The sequence below is a fragment of the Acanthopagrus latus genome, chromosome 5 (assembly GCF_904848185.1).
Source record: "Acanthopagrus latus isolate v.2019 chromosome 5, fAcaLat1.1, whole genome shotgun sequence".
Lineage (NCBI taxonomy): Eukaryota > Metazoa > Chordata > Actinopteri > Spariformes > Sparidae > Acanthopagrus > Acanthopagrus latus.
The window spans coordinates 6,116,807-6,142,235 of record NC_051043.1 but is presented as its reverse complement, the minus strand read 5'-3'; the positions used below and the strand labels follow the sequence as shown (position 1 = coordinate 6,142,235).

The 25,429-nt window shown below is 39.8% G+C and overlaps 2 protein-coding genes across 3 annotated transcripts in view; one reads left to right on the top strand and one right to left on the bottom strand.

Annotated features, from left to right (window-relative positions):
• Positions 1-4,652, top strand: part of rorb (RAR-related orphan receptor B) — a 25,990-nt gene extending 21,338 nt beyond the window's left edge. The window contains exon 10 of the mRNA XM_037097633.1: positions 422-4,652. Coding sequence (XP_036953528.1) covers positions 422-589 — 168 coding nt within the window. The 3' untranslated portion in view covers positions 590-4,652. The remainder of the gene's footprint in view (positions 1-421) is intronic.
• On the bottom strand, positions 4,607-25,429 carry trpm6 (transient receptor potential cation channel, subfamily M, member 6). Of its 2 annotated transcripts, XM_037097631.1 has the most exons (41): positions 25,238-25,429; positions 25,023-25,102; positions 24,750-24,788; positions 23,076-23,265; positions 22,554-22,767; positions 21,871-21,995; positions 21,591-21,762; positions 21,318-21,492; positions 20,288-20,411; positions 20,129-20,201; positions 19,796-19,896; positions 19,565-19,699; positions 18,334-18,387; positions 17,107-17,241; positions 16,854-16,979; positions 16,341-16,612; positions 15,914-16,142; positions 15,209-15,361; positions 14,933-15,088; positions 14,279-14,407; positions 13,815-14,066; positions 13,548-13,722; positions 13,148-13,262; positions 12,853-13,049; positions 12,620-12,752; positions 11,452-11,893; positions 10,607-11,249; positions 9,754-9,848; positions 9,504-9,606; positions 9,191-9,237; positions 8,972-9,036; positions 8,862-8,887; positions 8,705-8,758; positions 8,153-8,218; positions 7,765-8,063; positions 7,570-7,652; positions 7,279-7,484; positions 6,666-6,717; positions 6,441-6,553; positions 5,697-5,757; positions 4,607-5,619 (listed from the first exon to the last, which is right to left on the bottom strand). In XM_037097631.1, the coding sequence occupies exons 1-41, from the start codon at positions 25,253-25,255 to the stop codon at positions 5,580-5,582; spliced, it is 5,967 nt and encodes a 1,988-aa protein (XP_036953526.1). In that variant the 5' UTR covers positions 25,256-25,429; the 3' UTR covers positions 4,607-5,579. The 2 variants fall into 2 exon arrangements, with proteins under 2 accessions (XP_036953526.1, XP_036953527.1); XM_037097632.1 differs by lacking the exon at positions 5,697-5,757 and having other exon boundaries at positions 25,238-25,427.

Sequence of the window (25,429 nt, the reverse complement as noted above, 5' to 3'; positions counted from 1 at the left end):
ACTTTGGCATGCAAACATGGCCGGTCATCAGACCACTGTTGCTTTGATTTGGTGTCCATAGTGAGAATCGTTGGTTTATTGGATAAGTGAGAACATGACTATATTTTGACTTATATTTGTTTTTTTAAAATAAAGGTCATTAGCGGTTTTAGTTGGTGGTTGGTTACAATAACCCAGCCCCCAGCCCCTTAGCTGTTCTTTTTTCTAGACCAGCAAAGTGTTGGAGTGGCTCTAGAGCTAGTTTTCCTGGCCTGCTCAGCACCATCACCTGAACCACCTTGGTCAAAAAGAGGGGACATACAACAGCTCCACTGGCAGCTCGACTCTTGTACAATAATCTCAAATCTAATCTTATCTTTGTTTGTAGTTTACCAGTGTGAATTCCACTTGTCCTTGACTGTAACTCTGTCTTGTTTGACAGCTCATCAGCCGAATCCCAACACTGTCCGCCCTGTGCACACTCCATACCGAGGAGCTCCAGGCCTTCCAGCAGCTCCACCCGGAGACAGTCAATGTCCTCTTCCCTCCGCTCTACAAAGAACTCTTCAACCCCGACCCCAACTCCCTGCCCATGACCATGCCCAAGTGACTGCCTGTGGTCTCAACACAGCAAACAGCATTAGAGGAGGAACAAGAAAACAGGAACACAGCAGCGTCTGACGAGACAACCGCAGCTGTGTTGCCCATGTCATTAACGTGGCAAACACATATTCCTGAGCTCCCCCAGTCTCATTTCAGCCTGAAGGGGGAGGAGTCATCTGCCAGAAACTTACAGATACCGCCAACAATACTAGGAATGTCCAGCACTTATCCCATCCTGTTCACCGATACAGTCTGAAGAATGTATATATAAATGAAAGGCCCCCAAGCCACAACCGAAATGGGGCTTCCTTCTGTCTCCTGAATTGAACTGACTGACCAGAAATGTACAGACTTTGAACCATCTAGGAAAAATTGTAAGCTGTCAATCTTTAAAAAAAAAAAAAAATGGGTAAGTTAATTTGTTTTAACTTTGGAAAAAAAACATTTTCATTTGTTTGATTTTTTTTTTTTTCACGTGAAGAAATTGTGAGGCTGAAGAAGCTGGACAGGGGAGGGAACTGTGGTTTTAGAGAAGCTATTGTAGATATTCTTCTAGTGCAGAGCGGATTCCAGTATTACTTCTTGTTCTGTTAAAGTAAGTTAGTCCTAATTTAAATATACAGCAGTCCACTGTGGCTGATTATACCTTGTCTGTGTTTTTATTTTATTTGATAGTTTCTTGTGTACAGAATTTGTAAAGTTCAGACTTGTAAAAGAATATTGGGTAAAAACCGAGAGTCAATTCGGGTTTTGTTGATATATAGAAGCCTTGTCTGGATTTTGTTCATATGTAAAGAAGGTACTGCATCCTTCTGATGAGAACTTATAGAATTGTAAAGAGAGCATATGAAGGATTTTAAGAAAAGAGAAAAAAATAATGGCTACTACTTTTCAAGGTGAAGATATATACATAAATATTCTATTTTGCAAGTAAAAGAATCAGGCAGATTTGCCGTCCTATCAATCATCTTTTTCTCGCTGCAATAAATATGTCCAACAAACGCTGGACTGCTTTCGAACAATCAACCAGAATCAATAATCAGAGACTAGGACCTCCTATAAATAAACCCCACCTCTTACCGAATTCCTCTCACCGTGCCCCTTATTTCTTATGTATTAGGGCCTTGACACAAGATTTCGACAGAAATCACAATGAAGTGGATAAAAATTCCACCAAAAATGCAGAAAAAAGACAAGATCAAGATAAACTTGAATTTCAACTCACAACTTGCCAATTTTCAAAAGCCTGTATGAGTGCTGTACGCCCTCATCCCTCCCATCACTATTTGCACAATCCAGTCACTGGATGTCAATCATTCCAGGCTGTGAATATGAAGGACCATTTTCTCTAAAGAGCAATAACTTTCACACTGCCTTTCTGATCTAACTCCTCTCCTTTCCAGCTTTTCCTATTTACATCTGTTCAAAAACAGGGTAGCAGTTTTAACAAGAATGCACTATATTTGACTCTTGAATATTACTTATGTCTAACAATCATCTCTATGGATGGCACTCATCCCACCACAGACTCTGCAGTGTTTTTAATGTCACACAATATGATCTGGGTTAATACACATGACTTATTGAAAGATGGTTGGCTACCAGTAATCTTTTTAAAAAAATATTACATTGTCAGTTCACTCAGAAAGCTGTGATAGACAATCACATTTTTGCTTTTCATTAGTCATTCCATAAATGAATAGCACTTATCTTACTTTGTTGTTGTATTTTCCACATAAATGTTTGAGCATTTGGCTACTGTGTAAAATGTGTATTTGGTAGCTATCACTGTCTGATAAGGAACAATTTGAAACTTGATGCTCTGCATGCATTACTTACATGCATTACGAGATCTGTGTTGAGCTATGATAAATCCAAGTGCAACTTCCCTTTTAGCCAAACTTTTTATCAAAATAAGTGATAACAGATATACAATAACGGCACAAAACTAATCAGATAATTGTACTTGGTTACCTAAATACTTTTAAAAAAATGGCATATTTGCTATGTGGAACTGAAAGTGAAGACCTGTGTTGGGTTGTCTGCAAATGTTCAACTAGCTATAAGCATAAACATAGTCTGAGATGTTGTGCATTCATTAACATTAAAAACACTTGAACTATTACAGTTTTCACACTTTCATATGTTTACTCCACATGGTGAACAAAATAATGAGCATCAATGTTTCAGTGATCCATTCATAAAGTCTGTCCTTCGACCCCTGACCCGACCCCAGATCAGAGGCCAGTGACTCTTAAGACAATCACTTGCTCATTAAGGCTCGATGCACTAAGCAGCATCTCTCAGGGAGCAGCTCTTTTTCTGACTTTGCATTAAAAGAGGGTTTAATATTTTTGCAAAATTTACAAAAAAAATTTAATTATTAAAAGAATAACTTTTTAGGATTAAAAAAATGGCATACGTCGCAAAACGTATGTACGTGAAGGAATCTGCCCAGACAAGGCTTTGATAAGTGTGTGTCTGTGTGTATGTGTGTACAGAGCATGAATTCACTGTCTAAATCTCTCCAGAGCCCAGATTAGATGACAGGCATTGTTACGTAGCACATAAAGAAAAACAAAAAATATATACTGTACGTCAGCGTGCTCTCATCACCACTGTGCACTCATGTTTACTGCTTATTTTGCTGCTTTGGGGACAGCGAGAGAAGTCCACTAGGAAGCTGTGAATCAAGCGCCATCACAACACCCCTGGGACAGTGAATTCCAACTCTGAATATGAACTTTTTGTCTGTGATGTTTTTATTTTCCCTTGTTAGACTGTGAATCAGAGGGGTGGGATGGGGTTATGAGAGGGGATGTGCTGGCAAGAACGAGTGGCAACACAACACTGTAAGTAAGATACTGTAGCAATAAGAACTGGAGGCATTTACTACTGTCATGTTTGCATTGTAAGATTATTTTTTATTTTATTACTATTTACTATTATTATTGTTCTTATTATGACTACTATTCTTCTATTACTATTAGCCTATTGTTGTTCTGTTCTATTTGCATGACGTTTCATTGCAATGAAACATTTGGGGCTTATTTGTGTTTTCTCTTCTCATGATATTGTGAGTTTCGTGGGAGGGGTTATTATTGGCAGGGTGGGCAATGGGTTTTAGGGCAAATTCCGCGTCATTTCAGTCAGTTCAAAGCAAACATTTTTTCACAAGCTGAAAACATTTCTAAATAAAATGCTCTTATTTATACAAAACCAATTTTAAAATTTGTTGTTCCATTTGACATGGCTTATTTTTCTCTCAACCTTTGAATGTGTGAGTTGGTACAACCAGTCAGTGAATGGCCCTTTTCTGAACTGGCCTTATTGAACCGGATCAAAGACCCTTAACCTGCAGTGGGTGGGGACGATATGGGGAGGGTAACCTATTCTGAATGTTATGGAGTAGCCTGTTCAGTGTGAGGGGCTGAACACATCATGCGCCTTTACTTCACTCCATCAACACAGACCGACATCGCAGAGCGCACAATAAAACGAGTCGTCATTCTGTGTGACGGCTCAGACAAACTGCGCATACATTTTTTAATACACTTGGTTTGAAATGCATTTCCTACACTTAGTCAATTACACTCCACCCAAAACCTCCTCCTCCTTTTCCCTGAGAAATATGTGTGTGAGTGTGTGTTTGTGAGACAGAGAAACAGAGAGAATGAGATGTTTGCTCTACCAATGCTTTGTAAACTTTCTTGATGCATTACACGTGCGTGCAATTGGAGTAGTGTTGAAAATTGTTAATTTATTGTTTAGAATGTCTTTGCATCCCAGCAAGAGCAAATAAAACAAAATGTAGCAACCTGTAACCGAAACCTGAAAGGTGGTCGGGTGACAGAACCTCTTTTACACAGGATTAATAAAACAAAACAAAAAATACAATAAAACAAGACTTTTTTGTTGTTGTTGTTTTCAAAGTGCCATAGCTAGTGAGGAGAGGATTGGCAGAGTGGGGCGTAGATGCTTTACTGTGTGAGTTTACTTGAGAAACCAATCAAAAAAGGGGAACTCCAAGGAAAATGTGTATTTAATTACACTGACAAACAGTTTTTACATTTTATGCTTTTTTCATTTGGTGAGCGGGGACTCTGCTGGACTCTGAACTCTGACTCGACTAGAAATCCATGAGCTCTACTGTAATTGTTTTTCTTTTTAACATGAGGATGAAAACGTGTGTGTGCATGAGTGCATTCATTTGCATCAAAGAGAGCCACAAACAGCCACATTTGATGGATCGGAATGGGTTGAAGTTCAGAGCTATGCAGGGCCCAAACTGAGTCCTCCTTTGAGATGTATATACAATGTGAAGGTCTGAAGTGATTTTTGTTAAATTCTATATTTTATCGCTTTTGTAGACATTTTGTTGTGGGAAGAAAAAAAATAAAATAAATTTTATGGGTGCATTTCTGCCTCGTTATTCTGTCACATACACACTTTTAATTTTTTCCAAACATGGAACAATTTTGGAACATTATGAGCAGAACGACATATGTTTCTGTCAGATTATCAAAATATTTTTCGAAAAAGTAAAAAAAAAAATGCAAAATGCAATTTAGAAAAAGCAGTTTGTCAATACTGCATTTCTCTTTATGATTCATAGGATACAAATACAAAAATAAAAAATAAAATATGTAACACTTCCTTCTTCCTGACAGTATTTTCTTACTACACTGAAACAATATATTAGCATCTTTTTTTTTTTTTTACAAATTATAGTAATTAAGTCTCTAGTGTCTAGTCACAGATTGTTCATGATAAAAAATGTTTTAAAAAATTAGCACTGTTTCCACTGCAAAGGAATCAGGGCTGCTGCAGGATACAGAGACAGTATCTTGTAAGGACATATGTGTGAGTGTGTGTTCAGGCAGTCTACGTACACATGTTGGTAAAAGTGCAAGTGTCTTTTTTTCCCTACTTCCTGGGTCAAAGGTTACAACTCCGTATCGTCTTCTTGTTCTTTCTTCCCCACCATTGGCTCTGCCTCACGGCTGTTCTTGCAGCTGTCCGAACACTTCCTTAAATCTGAAACAACAGAAACATCAGTTAGCGACATGTCGTTCCAATAACGCAGTCATTATCACAAGAAAGAGAATACTGACAGGCCTGGGAGGAAGTCCACGCATCCAGCATGAATAATTTGGTTTGATTTGTTGGAGGAATCTTGGAGAGGACACAAGAAGAGGAAGAGGAAACACAACGCACCTTTGAAATATCAAAACAACTGTGTCTGATTGTTAGTGTTTGTGTGTTTGTTTGCCGGGCTTGTTTGTTTTTGAGCACAGTTTCTTTCCGAGCAGTTATCCTCCAGATGCCGGTATCGTGCCTACCCAGAGACGTTAATTAATAGCTAATCAAAGCTAATGTCTCAGCAGCACATCGCCAGCACAAAGACATGATTAATACGTAATCAAAGGCCGTGGAGCACAACGCACAAAGCAGGGCCCACCCCCATTCCTCAAACACTACTGTTGTTATAGAAATAAACGAACACTCGCGGCTTAATTAGCTGGTTGTTGGTGTGTGCTGTCTTCATTTGAAGTTGTCGGGGATTTATCTCAGAGCCAACGTTGGCCTCCAGAGTGACGACACAGAGGTGACATACGAATACATGCATAAACACACATGCACGACTAAATAACACAAATGACCAAAAAAAAAATCCTTTGTATACACAAAAGAATCCAAATCACATATTGGTTTTCAGATTAAGATTTTTTTTAAAAAAGCATTCACAAACAGGTTTTCTTTGGTAACATGCAAACTCTCTCACCACTTCTCTCTCTCTCACACACACCCACACACCCACACAGACACACACACAGCAATGCTGAACATTTTCTGACCTGTTAGGCCCAGTCTGCGGCAGCAGGCGCCACAAGAGTGCTTCTGCAGGAACCCACTGATGGCAGCATCTCCAAGGTTATCAGGACCAAACAGCATCTCACCCCTGCCACCACTGCAACAGGGTCAGAGAAAGGTTTGAGCATATGTTAGAAACAATTTGATAATTTCTAGATATCTGGAACCAAACATTATTGATAACCTATGTCTGTTGCTGGTTACTATACCTTTGATTGTCTGTCATAATCACGGTTGGATCAGTCAGTTCTTCTCCCACTCCTGTCAACAAACCAACACAAGAATTAATGATTAAAGAAACAGGTAACTATTAGGGCTGAACAAAATGGGAAAATTCCCATTGCAATTAATTTGATAAGATACACATCTGTTTTTTGTGATAAACAATCAAAGAATCTTAAGGAGTCATAAAACTTAAGGCCCTCGTGCACAAATAAATGATAAATAAATGGTGGTAACCTCATTGCTCTCTAGTGTTTTTGGTTGGAATCTGTAGTATAGACACACATCCGATTTGACTTGTTTGTCCAAGCCTTCAACCATGGTGATGAAGGCTTGGGCAGATCAAAATAAATCACAAAACCAGTAAGAATGTATGTCAGTGAGCTACACAGCTTTTCCAAGATATTCTTGATTATTTTTCAATTCACAAGATTCCTGATAATGAAATTTGACCTTGACCTTGAGTGTTTTTCATTGCGATCCATGATAAAAAACTTTTATTGTCATATCTCTAATTGATTAGGTTACAGGGTTAATTACTATATGAGTCATGATTTTAGAAGGAACTGTAATTATTTCACTGAAAAGGTATATAAGGACCTTGTATATCGAGCACCAGAAGCTCTCTACATGAGTACTCATACGTCCAGTGGGAGAATGCTAGCAGCATTTCTTCCAGTGAACAGCAGGGGTCAATCTCCTCTCCTGTGTTGTTGTTGTACTTCCTGAAGTCACCAGACATGTTCCTCTCAATAGTCAGCCACTGGCCATTTGAATGCCAGAGGACCAGCGACACATCTAGAAACCTGGTGGACAGAAAAGAGAATTTGTGCAGGCACAGACACACACAGATGCACACACAAGAGACGAGACAAGCACACACACACACACCTTGGTGAGTGTTGCATATCTTCAGGTTTGACCTGGTTGAACACTGTCATCATCTTCTGGGCTGCTCTCTGCTGCTGGATCTCCTTCAGGGATGTCAAACAGAGGTTAATCATAAATTAAAACCAACAGGGAAGCTGAAACTTCAAAATGCAAACTATTCAATTAAATTCAGATATACTTTTTAGATAAACGTACTCTTAAACAAAGCTGCAGTGCTGTGCTACCATGGAAGTACCTCTGCCAGGTACGAACCACCTCCGCTCTAAAGGCTTTGACTATGTATACCAGACCAGGTCTGAGCACGTCCTGTTCCGCCCAGGTACACAGCACCCTGCAGCCCCGCCGTAGACCCCCATCCAGAGAGCCCTCCTCACTGAAGAGGGGCTGCAGCATGGCAGACAGGCCTCGTGATGACCAGGAAGAGACTGTGTTGGATTCAGGGTCAACATGAGAGGGCACTTCCTCCAGAGAGTAGACACTCACCTCTTCACCTCCTGCACAGAATGAGGAAAACAGTACATGAATTGCTTGGAAAGAAATAGAAAAAAAATGTGTAAGTAATACTAATAAACAAAATTGTTACCCATAATGGAAACAGGTGTGAAGGGGATGGTGTGAGCCAGTCTCATTAGGTTGTTTCTCTCCACAGCTGTTACACACAAACACAACAAAGTAGATGATTCCAGGTCACAGTCAAAAGTCAAAAACAGTCACTAGGTCATAATAACTACTTTTCCTCGATGAAATATATTGCAACAAATAGTTATTGTCATTTAAAAACCATTTAATGCCACTCATTTGATAATATAAAAGAATAATAAAGCAAATAACTCCTTTCAGAGCAGTACATTTTACATTCAAAGTATTCAGACATTTTGAGAAAACATTTAAATATCATATACCAATAAATACCAATTAATAAAATGTTTAAGAAACCCTTCCATGCCCACCAAAGTCTACCTTTGAGAGGGGAAAACAGGCCATATCAAGGTCAGCAAAAATGATTGACATCTACATACATCTATAGGTCGATAAAATAAGACATGTAAAATAACTCAATAACATAAATATTGTGACAGGCTTGATAGCTAAAATAAGTAAATGTAATATTCTGAAGGCTTTTTTTTTTTATTACCTGAATAGTGCGGGTACAAACTGTCAGTGGACTGGAATGAGGGGCTCTTCACTGCTGCAGGCAAAACAAGGGGAAACATTCAAACACGAGGACAGTGAATGTGTGTGTATAACAACATTTTAGTGGAAACAGGTCTGCACCCTGTGTTCATAAATACCTTCAGGAGCAATCCCACTCTGTAAACTGCAACAGAGATATGAAGAAAAACAACTGGTTTAATTTGAAACGTACAAACATTATGGACAGCCGAAAAAAAGGCTGACTTACGAAGACCTCCTGCTCATGGATCTGGCCCAGCTGTTCCATGCTGAATGAGTGGGGCTCCACATATCCTGAAGGCCATTGCAAAGACAATCAAACCAACCTCACTGACATATTATCCACTCAGTACATACTGTAGTTCCCCAGTATTTATATAATAATAAATAGTATTATTCATGTTATCACTATTACTACAGAATATATTTCAACTTGGTACAAATTTACCTGATGGGAAAACACTTGTTTCTGTAACAAATCCATTGGTTCGAAGTCTGAAACAATATCAACATTTTCAACAATCAAATATTTAAAACAAAGTTTGTAAAAACACTGTAAATAACTTTATATATATTATTTTATTAGATGACTGTTTGTCTCTTGGATTGATAACATGAATAAATTCAGGACAAACAAGCTCTTCATCACCCTCTCCTTCTCCTTTTAGTGACACTTTGTATTCAGGTCAATGGGATGAAGTGTGCTGACAGTATCACAGATTACTAATGTGCACCTAATTTAAATATGATTAACTCCTTACTGAGCTGAGTGAGGCTGGTTGAAGCCGACCAACATGTAGGTTCCCCTCTAAGTCTCCGGAACTTTTTCCAGCAGGCATCAGACAAGTGGGACTCCGTGGTTATCTGTTTTCCAGAGATGGAAAATTTTAAAATTTAAATGTTATATTCATTGATGTATCAAGCGCATTAATGAATCATAATGGAGAGAGTTTAATTGTATAAATACATTTTAACAGTATGCTCTTAAGAAAACATCTTTTGTCACATTACAGTTTCTGGACTGCTCTCTTGTATCTTCACCGTCTTCCTGTTCTGGCTTTTGGCTGTGCTGTCAACTAGAGTGAAGTCAGAGGACTTGGACCACTCTGCAAAAAAAGAAGAAAAAAAAAAGAAAACCCAAATGAGCTAATAAAATTTTATAAAAAATATTCAGTAGTCTGAATGTACACTAATGTACAGATTTTTCAGATAAGTATATAATTTGTTTTTCTGTTATGCAGAGGCAGACATGAAGTAAGCATGCAACACATCTGAATAATCCCTCTAGTACTTTCTAGATATATAAATTAATGCATTTTTTGATTAAAAGGTCCAGTGTGTTGAATTTTGGAGTGTACAATGCAAAAGGCATGTGCACAGTGAGTGTGTAGTTGAGTGAGAGAGTAAGCAAGTGGCAGCTGGTGATGGTGTATTCAGGTAGAGCAGAGTAAAAGGTGTCAGTCTATCAGTAAATTAAAATTGTAAGGCTTATGTCATACAGACAGAGTTGTTCCTAAGACAAATGGATGGTTGGAGGCTAACCCTCCTTTCTTTCATCCAAAACTCTGACATAAGGACCAGCTGACATTGATATGAGACACTAACTGGCTGCTGAAACAGCTGACGTGCCTTATGTTCTAAAATCAGCCACTGACAATTTGACAAGCTGAGTCGCATCAGCCAGCTTGAGTGGAGCTGACACGGGCCAGTTCACACTGCTGCGACTTTTCACTACAAAAAAAATAGTTTGATCTTGTTGCAAATCTTTGGTCCGAACTGAGCTTAAAGCCCCCTAATTCAAACACATTGGACCTTAAATCATCCAATTGTAATAAATTATGTTTTCTAGCCTCTGTATTAGTACCTTTTGTCTTGCTGCATCGTAGCAATGTGTCGTCTCTAAAACTCCTTCCACTGGACAAACTTTCTTTGTTCAGTGTTTCATTAAGAGAAGGAAATGACCCTGTCATTGTGCCAGGGAAGGTCATATTCTCCACACTGGATGACAGGGATCTGCAGTGGCCGTAGGGGCGGTCTGTGGACAGGCACGCCCACCTGTGAGATTTCACAGTTCTTCCTTGTTGGCTGAAGGGTCTGCAGTGAGAACTTGGTGGGCTATTTTCTGGAGAATAGGCAGGATTTACCACACCCTCAGAGAGGTTTTGAGGTTCAGACAGAAGGAAAGCATTGCTCGAGGTTCTGGATGCTTCTGTGTCTGACAGCTGTTCCTGCGTCCTTTCCTTCTTTTCCTCTTCTTCTTCTTCTTCTTCCTCTTCTTCTTCTTCTTCTTCTTCTTGTCCCTCTTCCTCCTCCTCCATGGACGTTTCCTCCTGACTGGGATACAGGCATGGGTCACACATCCAGAGTTTATGATGTGGTGATTCCACACCTCTGGATGAAAGAGGAGACGCACAGCGAGACGGTCCACAGGACTCACAGGGTGTCTGTCGGGATGCAGCTCCAGAAACTCCTGGCCACTTCTCACTGGGATGGTAAACGGTAGTAGGCTAGGGAAAGGAAAAGGTGTTATTCGCTAACTAAATAAATTAAGCTAGAGAGTGTCATGAGTTCTCATGTGGTAGTTTTATTGTTATACAGCTAAAGATGCTACTTATTAAAATGATGATACTTTCTGAGCCCCTTTACGAAGGTTTATTTCACTTCCTACAGCAGCTGTTCTAAAATGACAGCATTAAAAGAAAACTGTACCTCCTTTAGTCCTTGCTCTCCCTCCTCGGTGCGTACTTGTCTTCCTCCCCTGCTCCCTCTGGCTCCAACATGACACTCCTGTGATGCCCATCTACTCGCCACCAGAGTGCAGCCCTTCAGCAAAGAGGGCGGGGTACTTTTACATGACTTACACGACAGCATTCGCCGCACATTAAGTCCATCCCATTCTGCTCCACTTCTATGCGGGAGGGTCCAGCTGTGAGGGAGGATGTGCTGGGATGCTGCAATGGGGCGACACTGAGCCAGGCGCGCCTCCTCCTGATGCAGACTGTCAGAAGCAGAGAGCAGAGTGAGGGTGTCCACAGCCAGCGCCGACAGGTCCTGGAGTTGGCCCAGCTGACCATCCAAATCTGACAGGCTGTCCTGAATGAAGCTGACCTTCTCTGTGATCTCCCCAATCATCGAGCACATTTCCTTTGCCCTAGTGCAACAAAAATTTAAAAAACACTGGTTGTTATGCACGATATGGATTTTTTTCTGAACTGATAATTACCTGTGTAAAGTGGCCAACACTGATAACCAATAATTTCACTAAAAGGCAACGATGTAGTGAGCAAAAGTGGATGATTACATATTTCAAGGCTCTGGTAGAGTTTGTTGTTTTAAACCTGTAGACTTTCTCCCTCCTCTCTGAGCCCTTACAGATCCTGTGCTGCCGAGTGCAATTGTGTTGTCTTCCTCTAAAACCATAAAAAAAAACACCAATACCACCAACATCATGCTTAGCTCCCTAGTCTAAACTGCATGGCTCTAACCAGGTGCAGCAGTTTCAGGTCATGAGTGTAATAACAGCGTGCAGCACTATTTCGTCTTCCTCTGTGTTGTTTGCTGATTTACTAACTAACTTTAAAGGTGCATACTGCAACCCATGTCAGAGTGTGTTGATGGTGCACTTTGAGGTTGATGAAAGGAATTTGGCTTTGTGTTATAGGCTTCATTTGTTGGCTATAGATTCACCTACCAGATACTGAGCCAATGATATACATTTCCTAGTTCCATCTTCGCAGCATAGCCTGATGACATGTTGTATAATACTGTATGTCACATAGGAAGACAACACAAGAGCTGGAGAGTAACACACTTTGAGAAACTTCCCTTTAATTCCACACTCCTGGTTTATACAAATCTATAAGAATATCAATCTAACCTCTTAGCTGTGGCTCTGATCCTGTTAATTTGACTGCTGAGAAGACCATCACTCTTCTCATGGAAGTGGGCCTTGATACATTTTTCCTCAAACTCGTGGAGCTTCTTTCGATCCTCATGGCCCAGAAGGAGCTCTGGTTAAAGCAGAAGAAAGGACAAAGTGGCTTGTGAGATGTGTGTAGATGACTGCTAAATTTGTTTTCTAACCACAAACATGCACACTGCAGGACTCACTAAGTCCAGAGGCTCTCTCCTCTTGCTCAGCGTCTCCACGACATCTCCTGTAGATAGCTCTCAAAGCTAGGGTCATGTGACTGAGGAGGATAAGAGGTGGTGGCAGCCATGGCCTCTCTTGATAGGTCATTATGTAGCGATAGCGGTTGTACTTCCACAGCTTATTGGATATTGACGCCATGTCAAAGTAGATGTTGCTGTTGTTCAGATTACAAAATTCATTAAATTAGAAGTACTCTCAGTGGGAGTCTTGCATTGTAAAATCGATCTTTCAATTCTAAATAAACATGCTTACTTAAAAAATGCAATGAGAACGTTGACCATGATGATATACTGGAAGAACATATAGACAGCCTGGAGGAAGGGCGTGAGGAAGGAAGCCGGTGGACATGGATGACCGTCATCACAGACTGTTAAAATACACAAACACACACACAGAATTACTTTATATTAATATCTAAACCTAAAGCATAAAATTGATCAAACGCAGACAATTCATTTGAGTTATTGTGTCTTAAGTCACAAGTCTCTAACTTCTAAGACCAAGTGGAGTATCGGGTCTTTTTTTCTCTGCGAAGACAATTTGAAAGTTTGACCCAATCAGCCACAAAAAACATAATAAAATAGAATCCAGGCTGAAAAATACTGAATTTACCCTTTAAATGGTATCTAATGTTTTCTACTGAACTGCTTACCATCTATCTCCGATTGGTAGACCTCTCCATAGATCATCCAGTAGGGCTGGAAGACTACATCTCGAGCTAAGCTCCAGGACGGCTCCTCATCTGGTGACAGGATGGCTTTCCTGGACACCCCGAAGCTCAACAGCACTATTGCCATCATCACCACGATGAAGAACATGTTAGTGGTCTGAGCAGACACACACACAGAGGAGACATAGGTGAACAAAAAATCTTCTTCCCTGTCTTCCTCTCCATCTAGCACAAACAGTTGCTACCCACCATCTTTGTGATCATGGTGAGGTAAGGTCCAGCATGCTGATTGACAGCCAACAGATCCATCACCCTGACAAACCAGAAGATGATGTCCAGACAGTAACTGATGCGCCCTGCTGTCTGGTAGGGGTTAGGATGCAAACGCATTACCAGTCCAGCCAGGAAGAGGAGGATGGCAATGAAATCTGATACATTCCAGTACTCTGAGAACCAAATCTTCAGCTTCTGACTCAGCTTCCTCGGTTCGGACATCAGTACCTAATTGAGAGGTATATATTTCTAAGCATTAAGCTCAGATTTCTTTGCACTGTGTTATTTACTAACTACTTATATTGTATATCATACTGTATGTGACACTTTTTAAGCAATGATTTAATGGTTGAAACACGTATCATAAATGCATATACCAGTGGACATAAACAACCAAAAAGAGAAGAGAATGGAACAGGCCTCTCTTCTGGCTCTCTCACCTCTCTGGTTTTCTCCACTGCTGTGGACGAGATGTACGCAATAACTATCCACTCCTGAACACTGGGTTGATCCCCCATCTTCACCAGGATGACATAGGAGAATAACATCAGAAAAGCCAAGTAGGACATCTGAAGTGGAAACAGAGACAAAGCAACATCAGAGAGAGAGACATGTAGAGCTTAGGAAAAAAAATGTTGGAAGTTTTCTTTTAATAGTATTTTCAGATTGACCACAAATACCAACAGTTTTATTCTAAGTTCTAATATAATACACAGTAGTAAAAACATGATAAATTCTACTTCAATAAACAATTAAAAACATAATTTCAGTCTTTTATCAAATTACAGCCTTGCAGATCTTTGGCTTTCTAGTTGTCCATTAGTCGAGGTAATCTTCAGGAATGTCATAAAATATGTCATTAAAAGAATTTGCCACTGGAATACAGGAGTTATGGTTGGCAATAGCTGTTTTAGAATATGTTTCCACTAAAAAAGTGAACACTATTTAAAAAAAGAGGAATTCTTCAAAGCTTCCATTTTTTTTAATGGCAGTATACATAAATACCACACATAAATGAGAGGGACATACTGTTGGCCTAGAAAGAGAAATATTGCACATTTATTCACAAGTGTAACAACATGCACACCACTCACTGTGTGAAACCAGAACTTGACAACAGGCGCTGTGTAGAATTCATAGAGTTTTGTGATCCAGGACAGACAATGCACAGTCACAGAGGATACAGTTTCTGACACAGGGCCAAGACATTTGTCATGGAAAGACAGGCCTCGCTCTGCATCCTGACTGCCCTGTAAGAGGAGAGAAGGACAGGGGATAGAATAAAGACAAGACAAGAAAAGAGCGATACTGAGGCTGTTATGGCTCTAGTTTAAAAACAGTGCTGGATAAGTGTACTACTGGCTTTTTACCGTGTGATCAGTTCCCTTGTGGGCTGGGAACGACTTCACAGAGTCGAGTCCAAACAGCATAGCCTCATGGGACTGTGGTACATGGCACATTTCAGCTTTGCTTTTAAACTCCAGCAGCAAGATGGCGGGGGGCAGAAGAAGGCTCAAAATAATCTGAAAGACAGAGATAACAAGTGTGTCACAAACATAATCTTAATTAAACAATATGTCTTTTTTAAGATTATTTTCTTGGCATTTCTGTTTTATTAAATAGCGACAGCTGGAGAAAGACAGGACATTATAGTGATTTTAATACACAAATTAAGCATTTGGAGCATTCTGAGAAAAGGGAAAAATGTCTTGCATTTTGACTCTTTTAATCGCAATGTCTAACAATGGGAAAGATGGGCCACAGGATACACTGGAAGAGAGAGCACAGAGGCCCAGAAACAGAGGCAGAAAAGGATGAGATCAAGGAGGGGTGAGAGAGAAATGGAAAAATTATAGTGACAGGGTGAAAGAGGAAGAGGCACAGAGGGATGAAAGAGGGGTGGTTTTCTTTCTTTCTAACTTTAGCCTGTAAAAGCATTTCACATGCACATCTGAAAGAAGTAATATCACAGTGGAAAATTTTTGTTTTAACTTTAAAGGTGTAACAAAACTGAACATAATATTAAAATGTATCTGGTTTCATATGACATCCCTATCAATATTTACAATGTTTACCTTCAAAAAGGAGTTTTTTCTCATGTTGAGTGGACCCGTCCAGAGATCTGTGAGGAGGGTCTGGGTGCAGGAGTGTGAGACGAATGGTCTATGACACGAAGAGACAGCCATCTGCAGACAGGTGAAGTGGCTCCATGCCTCCATCTCTGAAGTCAACAGCTTCATGGCCATCTGCTCGTTCTGACGAAATGCACAGTCTAACACATCCACAGCCAGCTGACCAAACTCCCTAAGACACAGAGATGGGACAGGCATGCAACCATATGCAGGCATTAAGTCCATAATAACATGAAATATTTATCTTCACATACAAAACAAAAACCCACCAGCATCATCAACAATTCAAAAAACACAGGACTGAACCTACTGTTGCGACCCTATTTAATGACTGCTGTTAACACACACAGTAACACACACATACACTCACAGTGAATATGACTTGAATCGCTCTGATATGATGTCGTCCATGCCGCTCTGACGTGCCTCCAAGGCCATGGAGCGGTAGAGTTTACAGGCCACCGCTGCACGTGCGAGCGCCTCCTCGCCGTGCTGCCACAGGAACAGCGCCATCTGCTGCCTTTGTTGAAGTACAGCCCATACAAAGAGGTCATTGAAGTTAAAGGGAACCAGCAGTGGTGTGTTATCGATGACAGGAGTCGTGGTGATCTCCTGACTGCTGCTGGCTGACACATCCTGCTCCTAGATGAAAAAGGAAAAAGTTAGAGGTGTTGACAAAAGAAAGGGAAGTGAGGAAGGAGAGATGGAACAAGGAAGTTAAGTTAAGTTAGAAATGGAAGGAACAGTTTAAAGAATTGTTAGACATCCAAAAGGTGCCAGCTAGAAACAACACTATGGCAACTCCAGGAATAGGATTAACTACCTTAAGGAAAGTGTTTGTTTGACAGTATATCACCAGTAGTGGGAAAAATGCATCACCAACCTTTGGTCTGTGGGGCTGAGCAGTTCTAAAGAAATGCAGGTCCTGGAGACTCCTGCCCCTGCTGGAATTTGGTGTTAATCCCCGTCTCTGTTTTGACAAGGAGGTGGAGCTGTCCCATCTACCCTCCTAGAGAGTGCATCATTTGTAAGAAAGGATAAGCATAATCACAATTGATAAACACAAGAAAGTAACAATTTATCAAAAGACAGAGGATAAAATACGGTTTGAATTGATGATGATGATTGGTGCTCACTTTGTCCTGCAGGCGGCTGTAAGCTGCTCTAAAATGTTTCCTTGTGTAGGTGCTGCGGTAGGCTCCTCCTATGAGGTACTCTATCACTAGGCCCATGTCAATGATAGAAAGACGGTAACCTAATGGAAGAGAAGTCTACTTACACAATGCGGACGCGCACACACACACACACACACACACACACACACACACAGATACACAGAGATGGTGGTGGAATAAGAACTCAGACGTTTTACTCACGTAAAAATATGAATACCACAGTCTAGAAACATATGTAACAATTGTAAGCCCTTCAGACAAAACTTTACCAACTTTATTTTTATTTTCTATTCTTCATCTTTTTATTCATCCTCTAGCCTTTTATCACTTTTGTAGTTGTTGTTATTTCTATCCCTTTGTCTTTATTTATGTGTCTGCTTTTTACTCATTGAATTATTGTTGTCTATTGTCTTTAATCTTACTCTGTGGAGCACTTTGGGCTGCATTCACGTATGAAAGGTGCTATATACAGTATATAAATAAAGTTGAAGTTGAAGTTGACATTATACCAATTTAACCCAATCCTATGATGAGTCCAAGACCACTATCTGTTTATTTATTTATACATCTTAATTTTCTTTTCTTCTCCCCCCTCAGTTAAGCATGCAATTATTTCCCACATACTGCGCCTCCTCCTTATTCTATACTTTATTTATTTATGTTTATCTTATAATTTATGTTATTTTATTCATGTATTTATTTATCTTCTTTTATTGCTCCTTTTCTTAAAAATACTACATTAACAACATCATCCTTGAATATTCCTTACATTCAATTAATTTCCCTCCCCTCAAGACTGTTGATGCACACACATACATACTGTTTGTTTGTTGCAGCTGGTGAAAGTGAGACTCATTTAGATGACTTTACATAGTTGAATTTACAAATATAAGTCATTGCCTATTTGTTCATTATATTCTATATCAATGATCCGAATCTATAAATGAACTAGTATAAATATAATATTTGCCCTCAAATGTAGTGAAGTAAAATTATTAAGTAGTAGAAAATGGAAGACCAGGAATTTCAAAACTACACCTAAGTACATCATTTAAACATTTTGTTGGTTTCCACCACTCCATACACTTTATAGATGTAGATATGGCAGCGAAAATAAATCAAAACCTAATATCTATATGTACAAAACTTAATATTTGTATCATTATAGGCAGTGGCCTCACTACTCACCTGTTTCACATCTTCAACAAGGTGGTGGAGGAAGCGGTCCGTCTGTCCCTGTGGCTGTGGAGAGAAAGTTGTATCATCATTCAAAGAAAACAGTCAAGTAAACAGTAAATAATAACAACCAAATCAGAGAAAAAACAAAGACAGTTGCATACTGCATATACAGTAGCAGCGCTGGGGCCCTTAGCATGTTTCTTCGGGCGGACTTATTATCCCAGATTTATGAATAAGTAAACAGGCTTTAATACACAAAAGATAAAGGCAGAATGGAGAATGCCAAGTGTGAGTGTACTGATGAAAAAGAGTTTTGTGATCTTGAAAGCATCCTAAAACAACAACTGGGAGAATATCCTGAATGCAACTGTCCAGGAAGTACAGAGATTATCGGTGCAAAACACTTACATTGCATTATTTTGATTTCAATCAAAGCTACAGATAATGCATTTGTTTTTCAAGAGTCGCAAAACAGGAGAACTGAATTTCTTCGGTTTGTATGGCAAAGTGCGATCCCAGAGGGAAAAAATAGTGGAACTAGTAAAGCAAGAAAAACAAGAAAATATTTTTATGATGTACTTTTTTCTCAATCTGTTCGCAGACAAGTTAGCATTAATTGTCCTCCAGCAGCACAATAATAATAATAATAATAATAATAATAATAATAATAATAATAATAATAATAATAATAATACATAAGTGTACATAAGTGTACATAAGTGTACATAGTACATTTCCAAGTATTAAGGTGCCGGAAAATAAAAATATAAAATGGCACCTGTCCCCTATTCTATTTATGCATGGAGCCTGCACTGCTGATGCTGCAACTGTGTGCACACTGTCCAAAGAGACAAAATGTTACGTAGAGATAAGTGTTTTGTTCACTTTTGCTATCTTGCACCTAGAACACTTTGAGGTCAGAAGTCAGAGGTTTCAACTTGGAAATTCCACTCTCCCCCAGCATTACTTATGAGCATGATCTCAATTTAGCATGGAACGTTGGAGTTATTTGGACTCTTTTACCACATATAGTTTTGTCTGTTGTTACATAAGAATAGACTATATCTAGGGTAATTAAGAAAGAATCCATTTTTTAAGGCCCATACTGAGCATGTTAAGATTCTTCATTCACACAAATATGCTATTAATGTGCAACTAGAGCAACTAATTATTGGTTTATATGTGTAGTCTAATATAAAGTAGAGATGCAGCATGTAGATAATAAATTCATTATAATAACCGTGTTATAGAGCTCCTCAAGGCGATCCACAGTTAGGAAGCGGCTCATAGTCATGCCGTTGTCAATCAGCAGTTTGACAAAACTGACCCGATCCATCACCAGAGCATCCAGCATTGCCTGTTCCATAGAACCCGCCTGCATGTAATACAAAATTATTATGAAAAGTCAATAGCTATCATGAATATAACACGTAACTTCTGTGCAATATATCTAATAATTACCCAGTCTCACCTGCCAATGCTGTCCATGCACCAGGACATCTTTCTGGGCAATGTCAGCCCTGTCCCAGGCTAGCGCCATGCTCAGCTGCTCAGCAGGACTGGCCCTGGTACCTGTTCATCATACACAACAAAAAAACCCACAACTGAACTTGAAGCTCTGCATTCATAGACTAGAGCACATCATCCATGGGGAAACGGTTCCAGACTTGCAATGGATAAACTCACAAAGAATGCAAGAATTGTTGATGTTATCAGTCACACCTGCAGTTTTCCTGCTATGACGTGTCAAAGTTTCGCAGTGAAAATTAGATTCTGTCACAACCAGGAGGAAAAAAGTAAGTACCCTTGAGAGTAGCTGTCAAAATGGCTGCATCGGGGGTCATGTTGTCTTCTGACTCTGAATCGAAGATGGTTATCTGTTGTTCGAAGACATAGTGAAGAAGTATGAGTACTACATGTATTGCATCACAACACACACAACAGCAAATGGTGTTTTACTTACAGACTGTCTGTGATCCATACACTGCAGGAGGAGGTTGTAGAGCTGAGAGGCTTCTGCTCTCTCTACGCCAAACACACCTTCAATCCTGACATGGAAGTCCTCTTTAATATCAGGATCCAACTGCCTACAAAATGCAGTGATGTTCAATATTTAAACTGTTTCTACTTACGGTATAACAGCACCATCAAACCAAACAAGAGGTTTCATTTTGCACAGTTATGGAGATCCTTTAGATGAGTGATTCCCAACCAGGCTATACAAATGGTGGCTAATGATCTTACTGTATTTCAACATTAAGCCAGAACTTTAACATAGCAATGCTTCAATGGTTGAATAACCAATGAAGCATTCTTTAAAGATGGCTAAAAGTAAAGAACAAATGGTAGAAATTGTTATCTCAAAGTAAAGGATAAATGATTTAAATAGTTAGGTAAAAATAGTAAATGGTGAAAAAGCAAAACAGAGTGAATAAATTGTTCAGGTCGTTGAAATCATAAAAACGTATGGATAAATTGTTGAAATAAATGGTATCACAAACAGTTAAAATAGTAGGCAAAAAAATATCCTAAAATTTTAAGCTACAAGCAATTAACAGTGAAATGGGCGGCTAAAATATAATCTACAAATTGATAACATTTTATCTAACATTTTAGTAATAATCAGCTGAAACTGTTAGCTAAAAGTAATTGATTAATGGATAACAATGGTGGCATAAACAGTTGAAATACAGGATACATTTTTGTAAAAGCTGACAGTAGGTTATACATGTCTAAAATCGATGGCTAAAAGCTATGATAAATAATTAGAATTGACTTCTTTAAGTGATGAATAAACAATGGAAATAGTTAATAAGTGTGGTAGTAGATGAGTTAATACAGATAACTGTATGAAAAAATCGACAACATCCAGTTTAACGTCAATTCAAATGCAGACGATTAGAACATGGTGATGAAGGGGTACTTCAGTTTATCTGACAGAGCTGATGGGAACCGCTGCTTCAGATCTACAACTCTAATGTAAGCATGAATACCTGTCATTAGCAGTCTGCTTGTGTAAGAAGGCAAGCAGGTCGGCAGCCCTGCCTGACCCTTCAAACACAAACACTGGCACAGGGGGCGCACTGCTCACGTAGTCCAACACTGTGGACACCATGGCAGGGCCTCCCTCCACCACCACACACACCACCGGCACTCCTTGGTTCAGTCCTGAGGTGAGCAGAGGGGAATAATAACGTTTGTCACGTCCAACCTCTCTGCTTCTCTCACTTCCTGTATGCATTGCACAAAAACACACACTGACTCACGGGGGTGTATCTTTTGTAGTTGGATGTGTTTTTCCAGCTTCTTCCGGAGGCCTTGCTGGCAGCCATGTTTTCCCAGCGTTCCATCATCCACCAGCAGAAAGTGGGAGTGGAAACCATTAAGACAGGCCCTCTTGCTCAGAGGGTTCCCCAGTGGCTGGTAGGGCCTGAACACCTGAATCATTGTGAGTGAATGTCACATCAACCAGGAGTCACTCAAAGTACAACAATGCTTGAAGACTCATTAGAACGATATCCATGTTTGGTGTACAGTAGTACTCACATCTCTGCCTATAAGGTCAGTGTTGTTGTCAATAACTCCCCACGGTGTGATGCCAACTGTGTTCCTCTTCCTCAGGTCGTGGCCCCCGAATGTTTTCACTGCCTCGCCCACATACTTAGACACACCTAGTGCATGTGGAGAACAGCTGGTTTTTCACTCATTTCACTTCAGGACCAACACTGTCATTGTCATTGTGGAACTACGCGACCATGCTGGTAATCCAAGATGTTTTGCATGACTAATTTCCATGACGTTTAAATGGACATCTAAATCACACTAGCTGACCTCTCTAAAAGTAAGAAAATGCTCAGAAAACAGTGAAAATTGCGCAAGATTTCATCTACAAAGTTAAAGCAATCAAAAAAATGTTCTGTTGATTGGTGGCCCCTGTGGACAAAATGTGGAAACACCACCGCCTGCTGTAATAAAGATATTGATATAACTGGAGTGTGCATTTGTTTTTAAAGCAAGCAAAGGAAAAGATCAGATTAATTACCTTGATGATGAGGAAAGATGGCGAAACAAAGTACAACTAGTTTCATTCCCATACCAATAATAACTAATGAGATCTGCACCTTTTGATCAAAGTCGACTAATCTCACACATCAGTAGCTCAAGATCCAATGTGTTCTAGACCACGCACACACACACACACACACACACACAGATATTACAACCATTACCTGTATTAATGCCATCAGTGAGTATCCATGCCCCAGTGCTGACGGCAGCAGTCATCAGCCCTTTGCTGAAGGCCTGCTTGACTTTAGGGGGCAGGGTGAAGTTTTCTGAGCCTCCCTGGACAGTCAGCAGCAGCTTGGGTCGCTCCATCTGCCACTCCCTCAGCATCAGTTGGAGCAGCGCCTCCGGCTTTGAATCCACAGCCACACGTACAAACTGGACAGGAAACACATGGGTCTGTTGGGGACTCAGAGACTTTTCTCAGGTGCTGCTAGTCTGGCTGTTTTGTTCCTACTGTTTGAAGAAGATACTGTCTGACATCATAGCAAACCAAATCTTGTTTACACAACCATCAAAAGCCAAATGCCTGTCTTGTTCACTCCTGGGCGAGGATTTATTTTTGGAGTAATCCCTTGCAGAAAACAGGAGTGGAGTTGTAAAAATGTGGTATGCTAATGAAGCAAACAACCATTTTTTCTTTGGCCTGCAGGCACATATCCTGTACAGTTAGCAGACTCACTGACCTTGGCCCGGCAAACACGTGTGGCAGTGTCCTCAAAGTCTACAATCCCATAGGCATTGGTGGGACTGGCTTTGGTGTGGAGCTCTATGGACCAGTCCTCCTCCACGTCCTGTCCAGGACCAGGATAGAGGGATATGGGGGGAGAGGACTCTTGCCAGATGTGCTCCCCAATCAGACGGCCACAACAACATCTGGCCAATGGAAAGATAATGTAACTGAGTGTGGCAGGGGCAGATTATTGTGTTTTGACAGAGACACTATTCACTTACACTATTCACGTTATGACTCTGAGCTAATAAAAAGCAGGTTTTTGTTTGTAAAGCACACACAAAATCAAGGTAGTGTTGTTAGGTATGATTCATTGACACCTGACCTTGCCTCCCCTTTTCCTGTGTCCCACCCTTCCTCTTTACCTCCCTTTGTCCTTGAGTCTGCATCTCTATGTTTCTAAGTTTGGTTGTCTTTTACAGCCTACAAAATCAAAGTCTACACCTCTCATTCATTCATAAATCTTCCTCACTCTTGATACTACTATCTTACACACTGTCTGTTCATACGATAACAACAAAATACAAACACCCTCCAAAATAAATTGCCAACACTGTGTAAAACGTAAATAAAAACAGAAATCAATCATTTGCAAACAAACTGTCTTTTCAACAAGGTTTTACAAAGTCTTCCTGAGCCCATGTAATAATATCCTTTATGCAATAATCGCTTATACACAATCATGAACCTATTATCTGTAACCAATTAACCTGTTAAACTGTGGAATGTTCCAAACTAGGGGTGTCACAATGTTGAGGTATTCTCGAAAACTGTGATATAAAAAAATAAAATATTGATCTTGTGTTAATAATACACATATGATAATATCATCTGAATAATCTAGCCAAGATGTTCAGCCTTGTGCGTCTTTTGTTTAGGAATTTATCTGGTATCCTTTTCGCTAGCAACTGAGCAGTTGATAGTAGTTGTTCTTCTTGCACACTTTTTGTTTTTACAGTTATGGTTACAGATTCTCTCTCCACCACCTGGCACTCTGTTAATGTATTTGCCAAACAAGAGACATAAAACACACAAAAAAATAAAGAAACTGAAGACTGATTAGATTTCCAGCATTTTTGCTTTTTACAAGTTCTACTGATATTGCGATAACAGCATTATAGTGAATTTGAGTGGCCATAATATTAATGTAGTGAAAATCTAAACAGCTACATTTAACAAATGGACTAATTAAACTAGTTTAAAATCCACTACTTTCATTCTGATAAAGCATGTAATCTGCATAGTTAGACTTCATAAACTTGATAACTTAATGATCATATAAATGTAGTGGAGTAAAAGTGAAATATTTGCCTACAAATTGTAGCAAAGTAGAAGTGCAACGAAGCAGAAAATGAACACACAGAACGGTACTTCAGTAAATGTTCTTAAGTTACATTCCATCACTGCAAACTGTGAAGCGTATTGCAATCGTAATGTCTGTCAAAATAACTGTATGAGAAAAAGAAAAGAGAAGCAGAAACAGAGCAAAGACTGTGGGAAAAACTGAGACATAAATCGACACTAGGCTAAAAGAAACACTTCACTGGAATAGGGCGTGGAGTTTAGGAGGGGGAATATATTGAGCTTGAGGATGGCATAAAGACACACAAAAACTCATAAACTGTACCTGATCAAGTTTTGGCACACTTGGCATACTGGAATACATCTGAAAGAAACAGGAAATAACACATTATCAAAGAATCCACATGGTCTCTATTCCTGGAAGTAAGGGCTGAGTGCCAAATAGTTTTGCTCTCAGAAAAATGCAGTTTCCAGCCACTGCTGTTAATATTACAGTGTTCTGACTAAACAAACCCTCCTGTGTTTCTTCTGAGAATCATAAAAACTTGTGCGTTACGCTAGCTTGGAAGCTCATCAATGCAATCAGCTTCCAGTTTACCTGTGCAGGTCCCGAGAGGAGGGGATGAACTTCACACACTCTCTCTTGAAGAAGGTTTCCTCAATCCAAGACTTTCGTGACTGGAATACGAAGAGAAATTATTTGGTTTCAGTCTACAAATCCTTGAGTAGATACTCACTATATTCTCAACTGTGTTGTCAATCTCATCCTCAAGCCAGAAAACACACTATTCCAGAAATGTTGTGATCAGTGACCTTCTCAGTGAAGCTCATCGCAGTGCCGGCAGCAGCCTCACAGGGAATGAACTGTGGGTCCCTCCCCGTCACAGAAACCTGAGCCGCACTCTTAAAAACACCGACTGGATGTGCGATATGGCCTCTTATTCAACTTCACAGCCGTCTTTTTTTACTGCTTCCCTTGCTCTTTCAAGGTCTGTCCTGCTCCTG